The sequence below is a fragment of the Panthera onca genome, chromosome D1, assembly GCF_046562875.1.
Source record: "Panthera onca isolate mPanOnc1 chromosome D1, mPanOnc1 haplotype 2, whole genome shotgun sequence".
NCBI classification, from domain to species: domain Eukaryota; kingdom Metazoa; phylum Chordata; class Mammalia; order Carnivora; family Felidae; genus Panthera; species Panthera onca.
Window position 1 is genome coordinate 57,608,158 of NC_138348.1, and position 18,609 is coordinate 57,626,766.

At 38.2% G+C, this 18,609-nt stretch overlaps 2 protein-coding genes across 13 annotated transcripts in view; one reads left to right on the forward strand and one right to left on the reverse strand.

Moving 5' to 3' along the window:
• Positions 1 to 700, reverse strand: part of C2CD3 (C2 domain containing 3 centriole elongation regulator) — a 145,823-nt gene extending 145,123 nt beyond the window's left edge. For 8 of the 10 annotated variants that reach the window (XM_078433101.2, XM_078433098.2, XM_078433102.2 and 5 more), the window contains exon 1: positions 545 to 700. In XM_078433101.2, coding sequence (XP_078289227.1) covers positions 545 to 614 — 70 coding nt within the window. In that variant the 5' untranslated portion in view covers positions 615 to 700. Of the gene's footprint in view, positions 1 to 250; positions 507 to 544 lie in introns of those variants that run through there. The other 2 variants (XM_078433099.2, XM_078433097.2) reach the window with 1 other exon arrangement.
• Positions 701 to 761: 61 nt separating this feature from the next.
• PPME1 (protein phosphatase methylesterase 1) overlaps positions 762 to 18,609 on the forward strand; it is an 89,244-nt gene continuing 71,396 nt past the window's right edge. The window contains exons 1-2 of one of the 3 annotated variants that reach the window (XM_081790328.1): positions 913 to 1,027; positions 16,126 to 16,180. In XM_081790328.1, coding sequence (XP_081646454.1) covers positions 16,176 to 16,180 — 5 coding nt within the window. In that variant the 5' untranslated portion in view covers positions 913 to 1,027; positions 16,126 to 16,175. Of the gene's footprint in view, positions 1,028 to 16,125; positions 16,181 to 18,609 lie in introns of all 3 variants that reach the window. The other 2 variants (XM_081790327.1, XM_081790326.1) reach the window with 2 other exon arrangements.

Consider the following 18,609-nt stretch of genomic DNA (forward strand, 5'->3'; position numbering starts at 1 on the left):
CACCCTTTTAGCCCTCACCTCGCCCCATTTATTAGTCCGCTTTGACCCCCTACTTCAGTACCTATTTCCTTCCCTTTCGCTGGAGGGGTAACTGCCCTCTCTAACCTTCAGATTCCTTGGTTATTTCCCCCTTCCTACTTCTCTCCCTCCCTTTTTACAGGCGGGTGGGGGAGTCTCCCTGGAATTCTCTACACCTTGCTCCCAACTCCACCTTATTATTCTTTCCTCAACCTTTGGTCTCTCAGGTTACCTCTCTTCTTGCGGCCACGGGTTCCGACAGGCCCCTGGCCTTTTCTTTGTTTCATGACGAGCCAGAGCTTTTCTTCACCAACTGAACTCCAGCTCCAGCACCCAAGCCGTGACCTCCCGCCATCCCTTCCCGAGGCGCCTGCGTTCCCCGGCAACCGGAGCCGCTGGGCAGCCTGGGAAGCAGGAAGAAAAAGCTCTTCCTCTTAACCGTCTGAAAGGAGCGGTGAAAAGGAAAGGCGCCAAAGCCTTCTTCCCGCAAATAGACTACAACACCCAGGATGCTTTGCTACACTACCTCTACGAGGTTGACAGCTGTCTTCTTCAGCTGCGCAAGCGCAAAGGGATATGCCCTTTGAGGACTTCATTGCCCAGGATGCATTGCCTTTAGGAGCGCTTGTCTTTCCGGCGAGAGTCGATGAGTTCTCTGTTGGTCTGAGAGATCCGTAGACTCCGTTACCCAGCTTTCTTTGTGAACGGCTGTTGCGTACTTCCGGTGGAATCGCCGAGGAGAGGGGGTGGAGTTTACGGAGCCGGTGGGCGGTGGGCGGTGCTGCCGGTAGCTGGGTGCTGTCCAAAGGCACTGGGCGTCGCTAGGGGAGCGAGCTGTGACCGGTTGGGCCGCGCTTAGCGTGGGACGAAGCTCCGGCTACTGTTTGACTACCTGAGGCCTCCACTTCATGTCGGCCCTAGAGAAGAGCATGCACCTCGGCCGCCTGCCCTCTCGCCCACCTCTACCCGGCAGCGGGGGCAGCCAGAGCGGAGCCAAGATGCGAATGGGGTACGTGACCCATACCCCGTCTCCCTAGAGGCCAGGCGCCGGCCATTGGAGAATGGTGTCTCTGGGCGTTTAGAGTGGCACGGTAGGGGAGGCTAAGGATGAGAGAGAATGTTGGCGGCGGCCTGGAGACGTTTAGATGGTGTTGAACGTAGATTTGGGAACTAGGGGAGGCGCCAAGTCAATGGAAATTGGAGGACAAATAGTATTGAAGGAAGGAGGGAATGAGGCAAAGATTGAGGAAGCTGAGAGGGTAATTTAAGAGATGTAGGAGGCACCTCCAGAAGAAGGGATGGATGAGGTTTGAGGAAAGGTGGTAGAGGTGAGAAAAGTCGGGGAATAGCTGCCAGGGAAGGTTGAGGAAAATGGGGAATGACTGACAGAAAAGTTGAGGGAATTTAGGAGAAGAACTAGGGAAAGATTTGGAAGTAGTAAGAAGACGGAAAGAACTAGATACTAGAAAAGCTGAGGGAAGTGGGAACACCTGAGGCAGGATTGGAGAAGGAAAGAGAACTAGGGAGCAGAAGGTTCTAGAGAGTGTCCTTGGAGGTGTAAGAGGAAGATTCAGGGAGTGAGGGGTTGATTAGATTAGATCTTTTAAGGGAGAATTGAGAAAGCCTGAGAACGGGACTAAGGAAAGATGGGGAATATAGCCAATTAGACTGTTAAGAGCAATGGGAATGTTCTGAGAAGTGAGGGTAGGGAGTAAGGGTAGGAGTGATGAGCTGAGAGAATGACCATGGGCTCTAGAGATGGAGAAATGACTGGGAACGGGGTTTAGTGAATGGAAGTGCTGTAGATGTAGTCTGGGAAGCTTAAAGAGGAAATTTGGGCAGTTGATTTTTGCCAGGCAAATAAGTCTGATGGAAGCTATGTACTGGTTTGATAAGACTCAGAATTAATGAAGCATTGAGAGTAGCTGCTTATAATATTTTGGGGAAATCCATTTACTGGGAAGGCAGGAGCTGTGTTGAAGGGATAGTTTTGGGGAATTTTAGGTTGTTGAATGGCTTGTGTAGGTTTAGGGGGTACCTTAGGTATAAGAGAGGATGAGTTGAACATGGGAGAGGTAATTACTGGAAAGTAGAGACAATTGAGTAGGCAGTTGGTTTTCAGGGGTATTTGTGGTATCAAATAGTATTCTGCAGACTAGTGACTACAGAGAAAAGGGGTAGAAAGAATGAATAGGTACGAGGTAGCCAAGAGGGTGTGTTTGGGATTCTAGAAATGGGTTGATAGATATACTGTACTTGGAATAAAAACTAGAGAAGAGGAATCTTAGGTTCTAAAGAAGTAATATGTACAAAAACTGATCAAAAAGGAGATGAGGACAGTAGATGCATAACTGTGAAAGTAGGTCCTTGGAATAAAGGGAAAGGAGAATCCTATAAATTAAAACAGTGGGATAGAGAGGTGGTGAGAATTGGGGGTGGTGGTTGAAAAAAACAGGGAAGGAAACTAAGAATTGAAGTGGAGACCTGACTATGATGCACAGTAGAAAAGTGAGAAAACCTCGACAGAAGATAGGTAGTTGATGCATAATAGACAGAGGTGGTAGAAAGCCTCGTAGAAGGTAAGATGGATATTGTTTTGGCATTAAAAGACAGAAAAGTAAGACTGTAACATGAATAAGGAGGATGTGGAAACTGATCCATGACAGATTATTTGGGAAAATTAACCTGGAGTATAAAATCAATGTAACATTTATCATTGGTATATATGTCTTAGTGCCTTTTTTAATCTAAAATTTGGTCCTTTAGTACACAAGCCCTCTTCTGTAAAAATATATAAAAATATTAGGTTTTTAATAACTATACATGCTGTAGATAAATTTAGAGGTCAGCCTCTCACTTTGTTAAAACAAATTCTCTGAAGGTGAAAAACTGAAGAAAAACAGTAAAAGAAAATAAAGGGAAAACTTGGTGATTAGAAGATTGTATAATTGTTAGTAACTTACCCTCTTTATTTTTTAAGTTTGTTTATCTTGAGAGAAAGAGCACAAGCAGGAGAGGGGCAGAGAGGGGAAGAGAAGATCCCCAGCAGGCTCTGCACTGTCAGCCTGGAGCCCAGTGTGGGGCTCCAACTCATGGACTGTGAGGTCATGACATGAGCCGAGATGTTTAACCGACTGAACACGCAGGCACTCCAACTTACCCTCTTTAAATAGATGCTTTGGTCTTCTTTGTTAACTGCTTGTTCTGGGAAATAAACTTATTTAGGAAGATGCTTCTTTATAATATTATGAAGAGAAGAGCATGTGTTGGTGAATTTTATGTGCTCCTCAGGTGGCTTGTTTTCCTATATTTTTCTTTTCTATTTCCTTATTGAAACATAGGCAGGCCTCAGCCGAGTCTAAAATTAGTGGTAATATACTCTCTCCCTGTGCTAAAAAGAGAGCTTTGAAATGGTTTCACTGTATAGTTGAGGAAACGATTCAGAGAATTCTGTATTCTGTAGGTAAACGTAGAGGCAGGAGATAATATTTTTTGTGAATAAGAAAACAAACTCAGGGTGCCTGGGTGGCTCAGTTGGTTAAGTGTCTGACTTCAGCTCAGGTCCTGATCTTAGGGTTCATGAGTTTGAGCCCTGCATTGGGCTCTGTGCTGACAGCTCAGAGCTTGGAGCCTGTTTTGAATTCTGTGTCTCCCTCTCTCTCTGCCCCTCCCCCTCTTTCTGCTCCTCTCCAACTCACACTTTGTCTCTTTTTCTCTCAAAAAAAAAAAAAAAATTAGAAAAAGAAAACAAATTCAATTCTTCTTCATACTAAGGCAGTAGAAGCCTAGTGGTAGGGCCAGTAAAGACTGAGACTTGAGTCTCTGAGACCCATTATGTTTTTTTGGATTCATAGTTGTTATCCTGGCAATACTTAATTTGAGTTGTGTTTCTTATTTCATTGCAAATACTCTAGGATTCAGTCTTTCTTTTTTCTCAGGTTTGATTTATGAAGTCTCACTTCTATCAATTTTAAAGCATTCTTCTTTATTTCTTCTTCTATTCATTCATTTGCATTTTTCTTATCTACCCATCTTTTTCCATTCTCTCATCTATCTCTTAATTTTAGGTTGGACCTGTTCATTTGACAGTCTCTTATATGACTTACTTTTTCAACAGTTTTTCATAATCTCTTTAATTTCACTAAACCTTGTTTAGAGGTATTCATATATTCAGGGTGGTTTTGAGTTTGTGGTTTTTCTTGAGTTCCCATAATGTAGTTTTTCAAATTAGACTTAGTAATTCCAGAGTATCACTAGGTAATGTAAAAACAGCAAGTACTTTTTTTTCAAGTAGGTACCTTGTGAAAGTCATTGTAGTAATAGCTTTATGTATATTACTTTATTATTTTTTGTATGTTATTTTATTTAATCTGTTCACAACCTTGCAAGGTATATATTTCTCTGCGTTTATAAGTCAGGAAACTCAGACTTGAGATTAACAGTCACCCAACTAGTATGTGGCAGAACCAGGGTTTAATCTAGGTTTAGTCTCTAGAATCTATTCCCTTTTCAGAACACCAACAGTTTTTCTTGGGTAAGCCCTGAAATCCTGGTTTCATTGTTCCTTGATAGAAGCCAGTAGATGATGCCAAAAAACAGTGGTTTTGAACTTTTTTATTAAAGATTTTGGAGCTACTCTGATTTGGGATCCCTACTTGCAACTGGTAGTTTAGTCTGTTAGAGTTGCCCATGACAAAAAATACCATAGACTGGGTGGCTTATAAACAACAGAAATGTATGATAGTTCTGGAGGCTGGGAAGTCCAAGATCAAGGTGCCGGCAGATTCTGTATCCAGTGGGGACTGTTTATTGGTTTATAGATGGCATTTTTCTTGCTGTGTCTTCACATGGCAGAAGGGGGAAGGAAGCTCTGTGGCATCTCTTTTATGAGGGCACTAATCCCATTCATGAAGGCTGTACTCTCATGACCTCATCACCTCTCAAGGCCCCATATCCAAATACCATCACATTGGATGTTAGGATTTAACATGAATCTGGGTTTGGAGGGGGGAGCGGGACACAAATGTTTAGTCTGCCGCATCTGCTGTGCTTGAGAGGAGTATGTTTTGAAAATCACTGCTTTAGTACATTCTGTTACCATTAGAGAGACTATAGATTATTAAAACCATTCATTTTTCAACACAGTTTTGGTTTACCAATAGTACTATATTTCTGTAATTATCTCTTAACAGTTCTACAGTACTTTAACTGGAAGGTATATATTAGTGCCTTTTTGTATTATTTTATGAGGTAAATTAGGGCAAGGGGTAATATTTTCTCTTAATGAGAAAATTCGAATGTTCTTTGACTTGCCTAAAAAAACAGAATCATCAAATGGCAGAAACAAGATTCAAACCTAGACTTTGGGTTTTTAGTCCATTCTTGTTCTTGTTTTACTTTTAGTTCTTGTTATAACTTGGTGTAGAAATTGTTGTCTTTAAAGTGATAAGGAGATCTGAGTTTGAAGCTCAGCTTAAGTATTTACTTTGGTCAAGTCATTTAACCTCTTCTAGTCTTTTTTTGTTTTTTTTTTTCTTTTAATCTCTGCTTACTTTAGAGTGCTATGAGAATGAGATAATACATGAAAAGCACTTATGCTTCCTGACATAAGCTCTTACAGAATAACTAGTAAATTATTTTATATTGAAAACCATGAGAAAGGCTTCTTCTTTATGAAAACTGTGAGAAAGGCTTCTTTATGAAGTAGAAGCTCTTTTTTGAATTTTTTGTAATATCACTTTTTCCCCTTAAGCATTCTATTAATCTGTATCTGATTAGATAGTCCTTCGTTCAACTTCTTAAATTTATAATGAATATCAGGCCTCCTGGGAAAGCTTTAAGGAGCCATTCGAACAATGGGGAAATAAAGGACAAAGCTTGCTCAAGCTCACATACTGAGTTGCAAATTCTAGTATTTCTGTTTTTGTTAATTAGTTTTTTTAAAAAAATTAAAATTCATATGCCATACAATTCACCCTTTTACAAGTTTACCTACCATTCATTAGTTTTTAGTATATTCAGGGCTGTACAGTCATTGTCACTAATTCCAGAACATTTTCAGTATCCCATAAAGAAACTACTTACCTGCTACCAGTTACTTCTGCCTCCCCCAACCCCTGGGAACCACTGTTCTATTTTCTGTCTTCATGGATTTGCCTATTTTGGCATATAAATGAAATCATACAGTAAGGGGCCTTTAAAAAAAAATTATTTTGAGAGAGAGCATGCACACGAGTGGGGGAAGGGTAAAGAGAGAGGGAGAGAGAATCCCAAGCAGGTGCTAAGCTTTCAACACAGAGCCCCAGGCAGGGCTGGATCTCACAAACTGTGAGATCATTACCTGAGGTGAAATCATGGGTCAGATGCTGAAATGACTGAGCCACCCAGGCACTCCAGTAAGTGCCTTTTGAGACTGGCTTTTTTTACTTTGTATAATGTTTTCAAGATTCATCCATGTTGTAGCATGTATCAATACACCATTTCTTTTTATTGTTGAATGATATTCTGTGTAGATACAGCAAATTTTACTTGTCAGTTGATGAACACTTTGAGTTTCCTTTTTTTTGTTTTGCTATTATGAATAATGCTGCTATGAACATTCACATATAAATCTTTGTATGGAAATGTGTTTGGATTTCCCTTTGGTAAACACCTAAGAATGGAATTGCTGTGTTGCATGGTAAGTTATGTTTAACTTTTTAAGAAACTGCCAAACTGTTTTCCAAAGTGGCTCTTTGAAGCTTTCTATGTATTCAGGATATTTCTAAGTGTTAAAAATATTTTCCAAGTTGCTTTTTTACTTTGCTTATAATGTATTTTGCTATATAAAAAGGTTTTTTTTTTATTTTAATGCACTCAAATCTATCTAGCATGTGCTGCTTCTAGATTTTGCATCACAGAAAGACATTTCCTTCACCCAGGTTATAAAGGAATTCATTTTTTTTTTCTAAAAAATGGTTCCATTTTTTTACATCCATTTTAAGTTAATCTTGATGTGCAAAGTGAGGAACAGATAGATCCAGTTTTATCTTTATCCACAGGTTTTCCAGTTGTAACACCATTTATTAAAACGTTCTTTTTCTATTATATGAATTTCACCTCAATAAAAATTAGTCATTTTCCCCATGGATTAAAATGATGTTTTTGTCAAATACCAAATTTTCACATAGATATGGATCTGTTTATTTTCTTTTTTATCCCATCGTCTTCCTATTTTTTTTAACGTTTTTTTAAAGTTTATTAATTTTGAGAGAAACAGAAAGTGTGCCATCAAGGGAGGGGCGGGGGGGAGGGGAAGAGAGAGAGAGAGAGAGATTGAATCCCAAGCAGGGATTCGAACCCACGAACCCTGAGATCATGACCTGAGCCAAACAAAGTCAAGAGTCCGGACACTTAAACAACTGAGCCACCCAGGCATCCTGGCCTGCTTTTTTATTTATGTGCCACTACTACCTGTTTAACTACAGAGTTATTATTAGTATGTTTTAGTAGATGGTAGAGGTAGCTTCTCCCTCATTCTTTTTTAAGATTTTCCTGGCACCTTTTACTTGCTTATTCTTACAAACTTTTTTTTTAAAGTATGGTTGACACACAATGTTATATTAGTTTCAGGTGTACCACATAGTGATTCCTCAAGTCTATACCCTGTGCTCACCATGAGTATTGCTACCATCCATCACCATACAATGCTATTATAATACCATTGACTATAATTTCCTATGCTATACCTTTTATTCCCTGTGACTTATTCATTCCATATCTGGAAGCCTGTATCTCCCACTCCACTCACCATTTTGCCCATCCCCCCATTTGCCGCCCTTCTGGCAACCATCAGTTCTTTGTATTTGTGGGTCTGTTTCTGCTTCTTGTTTGTTTATTCATTTGTTTTGTTTTTTAGATTCCACATATTAGTGAAATTATGTGGTATTTGTCTTTCTCTGTCTTACTTCTTTCACTTAGCGTAATACCCTGTAGGTCCATCCATGTTGTTGCAAATGGCAAGATCTCATTCTTTTTTATGGCTGAATAATATACAAATAAGCTTTCTAATCAACTAAACTAGTGCCAGAAAAAAAAACCCGTATAGTATTTTTATTAAGATTACATTAAATATGTAAATTAACGCAAAGTAAACATTTTTATGATGTTGAGTCTTTGAGGAAATATGATGTCTTTCAGTGTGTATTAATCCCTTTTGAAGGAAAAATATTTCAGATCCCAAGTATTGGCCTAAGTTCATCTAATGTAGTATCACTTAATTATGTACAAAATAAACTAGGGATAAATTCCTTATGTGTAAGTAAATTCCATTTTATTATAGAATTATAAAACTCAGTAGATTTGTTTTTAAAATACAGTCCTACAAAACTTCCCAAATTCAAGTTAGCAATATTACATTAATGTGAAATAATCTTATTAGCTGTTAACAGTTTATTGTGCTTTAAACCAAAAGGATATTTATTATTAATAGGAAGTTCTAGCATTGATTCAGTCATTCAATGATATCAGTAAGGACCCTGTGCATCCTTAATTTTGCCATCTTACTAATGTTGGATCTTCCTTCTCTTGTCACCTTTTGGTTGCAAGATGGTTGCTGCAACTCTACTTTCATCTTACCTTTATTCCATCTTTCCAAATAAAAGGAAGGAACTGGAGCAAAGGCCTTTTCCTAGCTAAGCATGCCTTTTGTTTTGTTTTGTTTTCTGGAAAGGGAAATTCCCCAGCCAATTTTTCCCTTAAGTCTCATGGTCCAGAACTGGTTTACATGTCCATTTTAAGACCAATCACTGGCAGTTGGGAATGGGATTACTTTGACTGGTTTAGACCAATTCTGATTCATTCCCCTGGGCTGGAGGAAGGATAACAAAATCTCCCCACTAGTTACTAAACAATTTGGAATTCTGCTAGGGAATAGAGTGGTGGGAAGTGCAGCAGGAATGTCTGGAGTAGACAGTAAACAGCATGTAACCCAAGGCCTAATGTTAACAAGTGGGGGAGATTAATCTTTTGACTGTAAATTCTCTACTGTTTTCACTCAACAGAGGTATAGGAAGTAATTGATCTCTTCTTTTGTCTCCCTTTCCACCATGTGCCAGGTTTGAGCCTCTTGACCTGAGCACTTCTGAGTAAATGTCCTTTATTCCATTGCTGCTGGGCTTATTGCTGACAAATCTGTTTCTTCTCAGTGTCCCCAAAATTGGATAATTGGATTTTGTTGTTGTTTTTTAAACTTAATGAGCCTTCCTTGTTATGTAACTTGATGTCAGATTTGAGAAAACATCTCTGGTTGGTTAGGAAAAACTTACTCCTTTATGTCATAAAATAGTTTCCTTTAGAGAAGAAAGTTTTAATTAATAGTGCTATTTAAAGGGCGGTCCAATTATATGCCACACTTAGATGTTCCTCAACAGTTTTGACAACCACTCCCAAGCACATAACTACCAATATATTTTGATGATTGAATAAGAGGTTATGTTGAAAATTCTAGTTGTCCAAACCACAGGAGAAGGCTGAAGTTGTTTACTCTGACTCCTTTTCTACCATGCGTCTGTGTGTGTTCTTTGCTATGGACTTTTCTCGGTGTAAGTGGAACTCCTGTCTCTGTCACTAATAAGTCATGTGGCCCTGGTCACTTTATCTTTCCTCTTTCTAGAATTCACTATCATGGTGTAGTAGCAAGACCACTTTGACACCAGACATACTTGAGTTTAAAATCCAAACTCCAGTGCTACTGAAAGTGGCTCTGGGCAAGTTATTTTACATTTGAGACTATATTTCCTTATCTTTAAGATGGGGACACTTGGGGCACTTGAGTCCCTCAGTCGGTTGAGTGTCCAACTTCAGCTTGAGTCATGATCTCACAGTTCGTGAGTTCAAGCCCCGCGAGACCACTTTGACACCAGACATACTTGAGTTTAAAATCCAAACTCCAGTGCTACTGAAAGTGGCTCTGGGCAAGTTATTTTACATTTGAGACTATTTTTCCTTATCTTTAAGATGGGGACACTTGGGGCACTTGAGTCCCTCAGTCGGTTGAGTGTCCAACTTCAGCTTGAGTCATGATCTCACAGTTCGTGAGTTCAAGCCCCACATCGGGCTCGCTGCTTGTCAGCCTGCCAGCACAGAGACCACTTTGGATCCTCTGTCCCCCTCTTTCTGCCCTTCCCTCACTTGCGCTCTCCCCAAAATAAATACATATTAAAAAAAATAAAGTGGGGAAACTTTTGGGGTGCCTTGGTGGCTCAGTTGGTTAAATGTCTGACTCTTGATCGCAGCTTAGGTCTTGATCTCAGGGTCATGAGTTCAAGCCTTGCATTGGGCTCCACACTGGGCTTGAAGCCTACTTTTAAAAAAAATGGGGAAACTTTTCTTTTGGAACTCAAAATTCTGTTTGACACATAATAAACAGCTAATTTTTCCCTTCCATAAAGAAAGATGATCTCTAATAGCCTAATCCAGTGTGTAGTTTTGAGAATCTTTAAGTCTGCTGCTTTAATAACATGCCCTTATCACTAGTAATGAACACTCCAAACTACCATGACCCAGACAGCCATCTGGTTGCCATCTTTCCATTCCCTTCAAAGTGTTCCTAATCAAGACATTTTTTTTTTAAAAGCAGTGATGCCTTGATTTAAATAGCTGACTGCAATTAAACTTCAGTTTTTTACTTCCACATACTCCTAGACTAGAGAATTTGTGACAACAGTGACTAGGACTGCTACTGTGCAGCTCATGACTCATTCATAACTCCCTTAACAAATTTAAGCAGCCTAGTTGATGTTGAAGTTATTATGCCTATTTGGATTTGAGACATTCACCTCAAAACATACAACTGTTCTTATTCCTTGTTCTCTAAATATGTAGGGAATTTTTTTCCTTCTTTCCTCCTATTCTCCCCTCCTTTCTTTCCTTAGCAATTAATCATATAATTTTGTTGGTGGTGGTCATATCTCCTAGTAGACATCTTCATGTAGTAGGCAAGCTGCATCTCTTCTATGACCTCATAGCCTTCTGTAGTTTAACACTTATCCTTCTGACTTGTAATTATTGGTTGACTGTCTATAAGACCATGAGCTTCTTAAGGGTAGGGGTTGTGTCTGAATTTCCCTGATTCCTAGTATGCTGGCTATTTAAGTGCTGACCTTTCCTAGATGTATTTGGCCTCATTTTATGAGAACAATCTTATTTCCTCACCAGTTCCATTAAGATGACATAACTAAACCTACATTCCCTTTCTTCTGAAATTTGTTTCACTTCATGAAATAATAGAATGTATACTTTATTTCAGCACCGGCACTTAAGTGTGTTGTAAGTGCTTCCAAATACCTGGTCCTAATTTGAGATTTAAAATACTCATATGGTAGAAGCTCATGCCTGCAGTTAGTCTCTTTTATGTAAAGATTCATGCCTGGTTTTGGTTTTATTTTATCAAAATTTAACAGTTTATCTCTTCTTTTGTGATGCTCTAAACCTGAAAGCAGTTCTATTACTGTAAGAGAATAAATGTCAATTAACAATTATTTTTGGAAGACCTGCATTTTATAGGATTGGTTTTTTCTGCCCTTGCTCAATTTATCCCTTATTGTCTAAGAGTGAAGACTATTTTCCAAGGAGGTGGTACCTGTACATTAGTGACTCTACCATAAAGTGTAGGGAGCAAGCAGTCTGCGATTAAAAGCTATCCATAGTCATGTTCCAGGCAATGTCAGTTCCCTAAATGTTTCTTGCACTTACTAATTGCCAAGTTTATTTTATTAGCAATGCCTCCGATTTCATGTTTTCAAGTCCTGTAAAACCCATGAACCTCTTTCAGACTGTTCTAGCTCATTCACTTGTCTCCTCTGAGTTCTAAAACACTTTGTCATTTCCACTCAATTATTGTGCATTACTACTCAGTATTGCATTTTAAAAAATTGTTATGCCAAATTTATCTATCATAATTTTTATGGTAATTTAAGTTGGCAAATACCATAATTAAGATAATTTATCTTTCATGGTAGTTTTTTTTAAGTTACCTCAATAAAATAGAAAGTTTCGGAGTGCAAGGGCCTTTGTTTTTATTTCTTTGCATCTTTTACAATAGCACAGTTAAATAAATATTTTTTTTTAAGTTTATTTATTTTGAGAGAGAGAATGAGTGGGTGAGGAGCAGAGAGAGTCCTAAGCAGGCTCCACGCTCTCAGTGCAGAGCCTAACGCAGGACGCGATCCCACAAACCATGAGATTGTGACCTGAGCCAAAATCAAGAATCAGACGCTCAACTGACTGAGCCACGCAGGTGTCCCTTAAATAAATGTTTTTATAAGATTTGGTTTAATGGACGTGTGGCACATAGCGTTCATTTAAAATGAGATCTGAAAGTTTCCTGACCATTCAGCCTGCAGTGATCTTTCCATTTTCTGCCCTTTCATAGCACCTATCATTTATACCAGAGTTTGGCAAACTTTTCTGTAAAGGGCCAAATAGTAACCATTTTATGTTTTGCAAACGATACACTTTCTGTAGCAGCTACTCAGCCCTGCTGTTGTAGGACGAAAGCAACCATGGACGATACATATTGAATGTGATGGTGTTCCAATAATACTTTTTTTGTGAACACCGAAATTTGAATTTCATGTAATTTTCTCCTGTCATTAAATATTACTTTTTTTTTCTCCCAGCTTTTAAAAATGTAAAGACCATTCTCAGCTCATGAGCTATTCAAAAGCAGGCAGTGACTGGATTTGCCTATAGGCCACAGTTTGCCATCCCATATCAATACTATTTATTTTGTACTTCTCCTGTCTTGTAGTAGAAAGAATAGAGGTTTTAAATCAACAAACTGGGATTCCCTTCCTGGCCTTACTACATACTGCTTAACCAGTGTAAGCTCCACTTTATTTTCTTAAAATATGGGTAAAACTAAATATAACATTGTATGTTAATTATACTTCAATACAATTTTATTTTAATGTGGCTAATATTAGCATCAGTTGTTTTTAAAGAGAAAGAGATGATATATACATAGAGTCATTTAAATTATAAAGCTAGATAATGGAAACCTATTTACTGTAATTCATACTTTTTTTTTTTATTTCATTTCATATTTAAAATGATAGTGTCTTCACAATTGCTCTTGGTAAGGTAACAGCTTTATTTTGGTTCTCCTGAGTTGTATGGACAAACACCAAAACCAGCACCAAAACTTGTAAAATAGGTGTTGGTAGCTTGGAAGAAAATTCTGGAGGTAAAAGTAGAGCACTCTTTTAACTACTGAGAACTGAATGGTTGTGAGGAGTAGGTTTTCAATCAGATGAGTTAAGCATTATTTCTAAAGTTCGAGTCAGAAAGCAACATAGCTCTCTACATAAAGGTTAAGTCAGCTTATGAGCTGGTGTTTAGTTTTAGGGGTCCCTGGGTAGCTCAGTTGGTTGAGTATCCAACCCTTGGTTTCAGCTCAGATCACAATCTCATGGTTTGTGGGTTCAAGCCCCATGTCAAGCTCTGTGCTGTCAGTGTGGAGGCTGCTTGGAATTCTTTCTCTCTTCTCTTTCTCTCAAAATAAATAAATAAACTTAGGGGGGAAAAAAGAATAAGACTCTCAGTGTGAAGAAGTTGGTTAGAAATACTATTAAGTATTTTATTTTGCTCTCATTTTCCTTTATTTATACCCATAAGTGATGTATGTTGAATCAATGTAAGTATAAAAGAGCTCTTTCAAGAAATTTAAAATGACTTCTAAGTGTCACTTGAAATGTGTCATACTTTAATTGGTAGCTTTTTTCTTAGTGGTACATAAAATTGTTGTTCATCTTTCAGTTGATAGTGCTGTGTATATACAGTATTTTATCTGTTCTACTAACAACCATGTTGTGATTTACTTGTTTAATCTTTCCTAATTTAATTATAAACTCCTTTTGTGTTTTATTTACTTGCCCCAAAATGGTTAGCACCCAGGAGCTCAATAAACATTTAATGAATGAATAATGTTCTAATATAGTGGACACATGACATTGTTTTCAATAGTTTAAAATTGTCCAACCTAAATTTAGTAGGGAATTAAATGGGAAGGAAAAACCATAGATTTGTGGAGTATAGAAATGAGATTTTCTTTTATCTTTTTGAAGTTTCTTTTTGAAAGAGAAAGAAAGCACAAATGGGGGAGGGACAGAGAAGGAGAGGGAGATACAGAATCTGAAGCAGGCTATAGGCCCTGAGCTGTTAGTGCAGAGCCTGACACATGGCTCGAACCCATGAACTGTGAGATCATGGCCTGAGCCAAAGTTGGATGCTTAACTGACTGAGTCACCCAGGTGCCCCTAGAAATGAGATTTTAAAACTGTAATTATTGACAATATGCAAAAATGAACTTGTGCCCTACTTATATCCTTCTATGGTTTCATATTTGTATTTGTCTGTTTTTCTGTTAAGAAAGTATAGCTCAGGTTATGAGGATTAAATTTAGATAATGCTTGTAAAGTGCCTAGCACAAACACATGAGCAGTTTCATTTAATCCTTCTCATCCCTTTAAACAGCTTTTCCTTAAGCATAAGAACCATGGTTCAAGCTATATTAAAATCAGTTTTCTGTGTTAATCACTTGAACTACATCGTTATTAGTAGAATTTCATCACAAATAGCATTTTATCATATTATGGCTAAGTAGGCTTGGGGATATAACTACCTAGAGAATCTACCAATATTTCATAATAATGTTAATTAGGGAAAATGTGGTTCAGTTTTCCCAACAACCTACTTTGCAAACCTTTGGAATATAAACCCATTTTTAAGTTGCAGAATCTCTATACTAACATATTTCTCACTGAATATGGGGAAATTATAATCTTTTATTTGGTAATTAGAGGAATTACCTTCCCAATCCAGGTCATAATTTAATAAGGATAGTACTTCAGATTTGTATAGCATTTAAGAAAATCTGTGTACCAGAAATCATCTTTATGAATCCTTTCCTGACCCGATTTCATTCCCATAAGTGTCCAAAACAGGATTGGAAGTCTCTTCTGTGAATTTTCATGGTACACTAGGCTTATTTCTGCCATACCTGTAGTATACAATGACTGTTTACTTACCTATTTCCTCTCTGGCATCAGCTTTTTGAGGGTGAGAACCAAGTTTTTATTCATCAATGGGATCCTCTAGCATGCTGATTTCCCCAAATGCCCAGGAAGTGTATCAGGGCCTGCCATGAACATACTCAAATGTCTCTTTGATTGAATTGGAATTAAATTAGTTGCTTATATAAGCAAGTTGTAACTGGAAAGAGGCTCTAGAATCGTTGCCCTAAATATACTTGAAATGAAATATCCTATGAAATGTGTCTTATATTCTACATCATCATGGCATTTAGTTGAGTCTGAGAAGGGAGTTATATGGCAGTTGGTTCTCAATTATATGCTTTTCCTTTTTTTTAGAGAAAGAGTGCACATGAGCAGGGAAGAGGGGCAGAGAGAGAGACAGAGACAGAGACAGAGACAGAGACAGAGAATGTCAAGCTGGCTCCATGCTCAGCACAGAGCCTGACACCGGGCTCAATCCCCCAACTCTGGGATCATGACCTGAGCTGAAATCAAGAGTCAGACACTCAACCGACTGAGCCACCTAAGTGCCCTGGAACTATATACTTTATTAGAGTCTTCTGTATGGATTTTATTGGCTTTTAAACTCTGACTCCAAGCCTGCTTGCTTTCTTCCTGTTGTGATATTGTCAAAGCAGAATAGTAGCTTGTATAAGTTCTGATCTGTGAGTATAGCTACAAATATTGATTGTAAGACTAAACAGTTATAATTAGCTCTTGTAAAACATCAAAATGCTTTGTATTCTGTCTGCTTTCTTGTTTTCATTACTGATATCTCAGTGGTGTTTGAGGCTAGATCATTGTAGTAAAGTTGCCGTATCTTTTTTTCTCATTACTTGTAAGATTTTGGAAAAATAAGTTATTAATTAGGTTGGGTAAGTGGTGGAAATAAAATTTCTAACTTTTTCTAAACCTAAGTGAAGCAGAATTCTTTATTATCAGAGGTATAAGATTACAGTTCTTTCAGTGCTGCAACAGTCTGTCTTTATCCATCCATTTAAAATAAACTATATTTTTGTGTGATCTGACTCAGCAGGTTGGAAGTTCCCATGGAGTAAATATCTTATCTGAAAGTGGTTTTAAATGAGGTAAGCTTTCATTCATTTGCTTGAAACCACATCAACTATTGGGCCATAAGTATCCTGTCCTATCTAATGCAGGACATTGTGGTAAATGCTGTACTATTTTCATTTTTGGATTCTATGATGCCCATTTAACAATTAACATTCTTCAATGGCCAACAAAGAAAACTAATAGGAATAGGATGTAGGATTTTCAATCACATGGTAAATCAGTATTTAGTAACTTAGAGCCCTTTAAAATGCCGTTCTATGTATTCTGTGAATGGCATCAGAGAAACTTGAGAGTTGTCTTTGATTCTTCCTTCTCACTGCACCTTCCTGCTCCCTCTCATTGCCACCTACATTTGTAAACCTTGACTTTCTCTTTCGTCTCCCTGGTATACAGCCTTGCTACTAGGGTCCTCTGGCAGTCATTACCCCTACAACAGGGACCAATCCTCTTTCACCTTTTCCTAAGGATTTCTGCTTACTCATGGCTAGCTTGGGTGATTTCAAGAATGGAGAACTTAATATTATTTTGAGGGTAGTATTGAAAACTGATAAGGAAATAACCATGAGAATAAGATTCTAGCCCACTACTTTCTGTGTCTTGGATGAGTTATTTAATCTCCCTCGGTTTTAGTTTTCTCATTTGTGAAATAGGAATAGCTACTCCAGAGAGTTGTAGAAATTCATTTGTTTGCCTCTATTCTCTTACCAAATTCCATTAAATTATGATAGAGTAATTTGGAAAAAGGAGTAATACCAAAGAACAAATAGAAGATAGGCTACCAAGATTTAGGAAGATAGCAAGTTGAATATTAACTAACAGAGAAGAGTAAACTGAAAACTACCTGTAGAAGAATGAAAGTGCAAGCTAATCCATATCATAAACCCATAAAGGCTCAGGAATTGTAGGTGCTAAGTACCTCTGAAAGTGGGCTAAAACAGGAGGATTGATTGAAAATCTGTACAAAGCACCATTAAACGCCAAAATCTTCTTCTTTCCCTCAGTGTGATGGTTAACTTCTATAGAAATTGAACCAGGGTGTCTCTGGACTCAGAGATGCTAAGCATATGGCCACGAAAGTAAAGCAACAGGATGAAAATAGGGGTTAAGTGAAGGTAGTGAAGGTATACATTCTGTCATCTAGACATGCTCTCATGGCTTGCTCCCTCACCTTTAGGTCTTTGTTAAAGGTGCCTTCCCTAACCACCTGATTTAAAACTACAGTTTTCCCAACCTGGCATTCATTTTCCTCGCTTCCTGATTTGATTTTTCTCCATGACACTTACTGTTACCTGACAAATTTTTACTTCTGTTGCCTTCACAGGAATGTAAACACCACAAGAGTAGGGGGTTTTGTCTGTTTTGTTCACCAAAATATTTCAGGTGCCTAAAACAGTATCTTGTAGGTGTGCAGTGAATGTTTGTTGAATGAGTGAATGAAAGAGACTATTCAGATCTTTTTCCAGAAGGCTAATGGCTAGTCTTATGTTCCCAGGCAGGAGATTGGAGGATTTTTCTCTGGAGAAATGACTGGCCAAAAAAAAAGACATGCAGATATTGATGTTTGGAGGAAAAATCCCTTACTTAAAAAGCTAGGAATCTACTTGCTAACTGAACAGTCATATTCAATAGTCAGCAAGCCTTGCTCTCTCATAGGATCACCAGACATCCAGGAAAAACTTCTAACACAAAAAATAGATACCAAAACAAAATGAGAAAATGAAACAATAATGTATAGAACAAAAAAAAAAAAGCTTAAACTTGTCAGAGAGACAAGAGATGATATGGCATCTATGAAACAAGAATAGAATGCTCTTTTAAAAAAGGAGGGGGGAGAACCTGGTTTCAGAGAAAAAGAAATATGTTGGGAATGAAAATATGTATAGTATATATAAATTCAAAAGAAGAGAAAATTTAAGGAATCTTCTAGAAAATACCTTATTCTAGTTTAGGATTGAAATTTGGAAATATGGGGGATAAAAAGATTCTTAGTAAAAACATCTCAACAGTAGTACCTTACTTAGAAGATGGAAAAATGCCTTAAATTTTGAGAAAGAATAACCTAAAATTGCTTTGGCTAGTATTTGCTTACTATATCTTTGTCTCTTTTAACTTTTTTAAATGCTTATTTATTTTGAGAGAGAGTTCACACGCACGCAGGGAAGAAGCTGACAGAGAGGGAGAGAGAATCCCAAGCAGGCTTCATGTTCTCAGCGCAGAGCCTGATGCGGGTCTCAATCCCATGACCCTGGGACCATGACCTGAACCGAAATCAAGAGTTGGATGTTTGGGGCGCCTGGGTGGCGCAGTCGGTTAAGCGTCCGACTTCAGCCAGGTCACGATCTCGCGGTCTGTGAGTTCGAGCCCCGCGTCAGGCTCTGGGCTGATGGCTCGGAGCCTGGAGCCTGTTTCCGATTCTGTGTCTCCCTCTCTCTCTGCCCCTCCC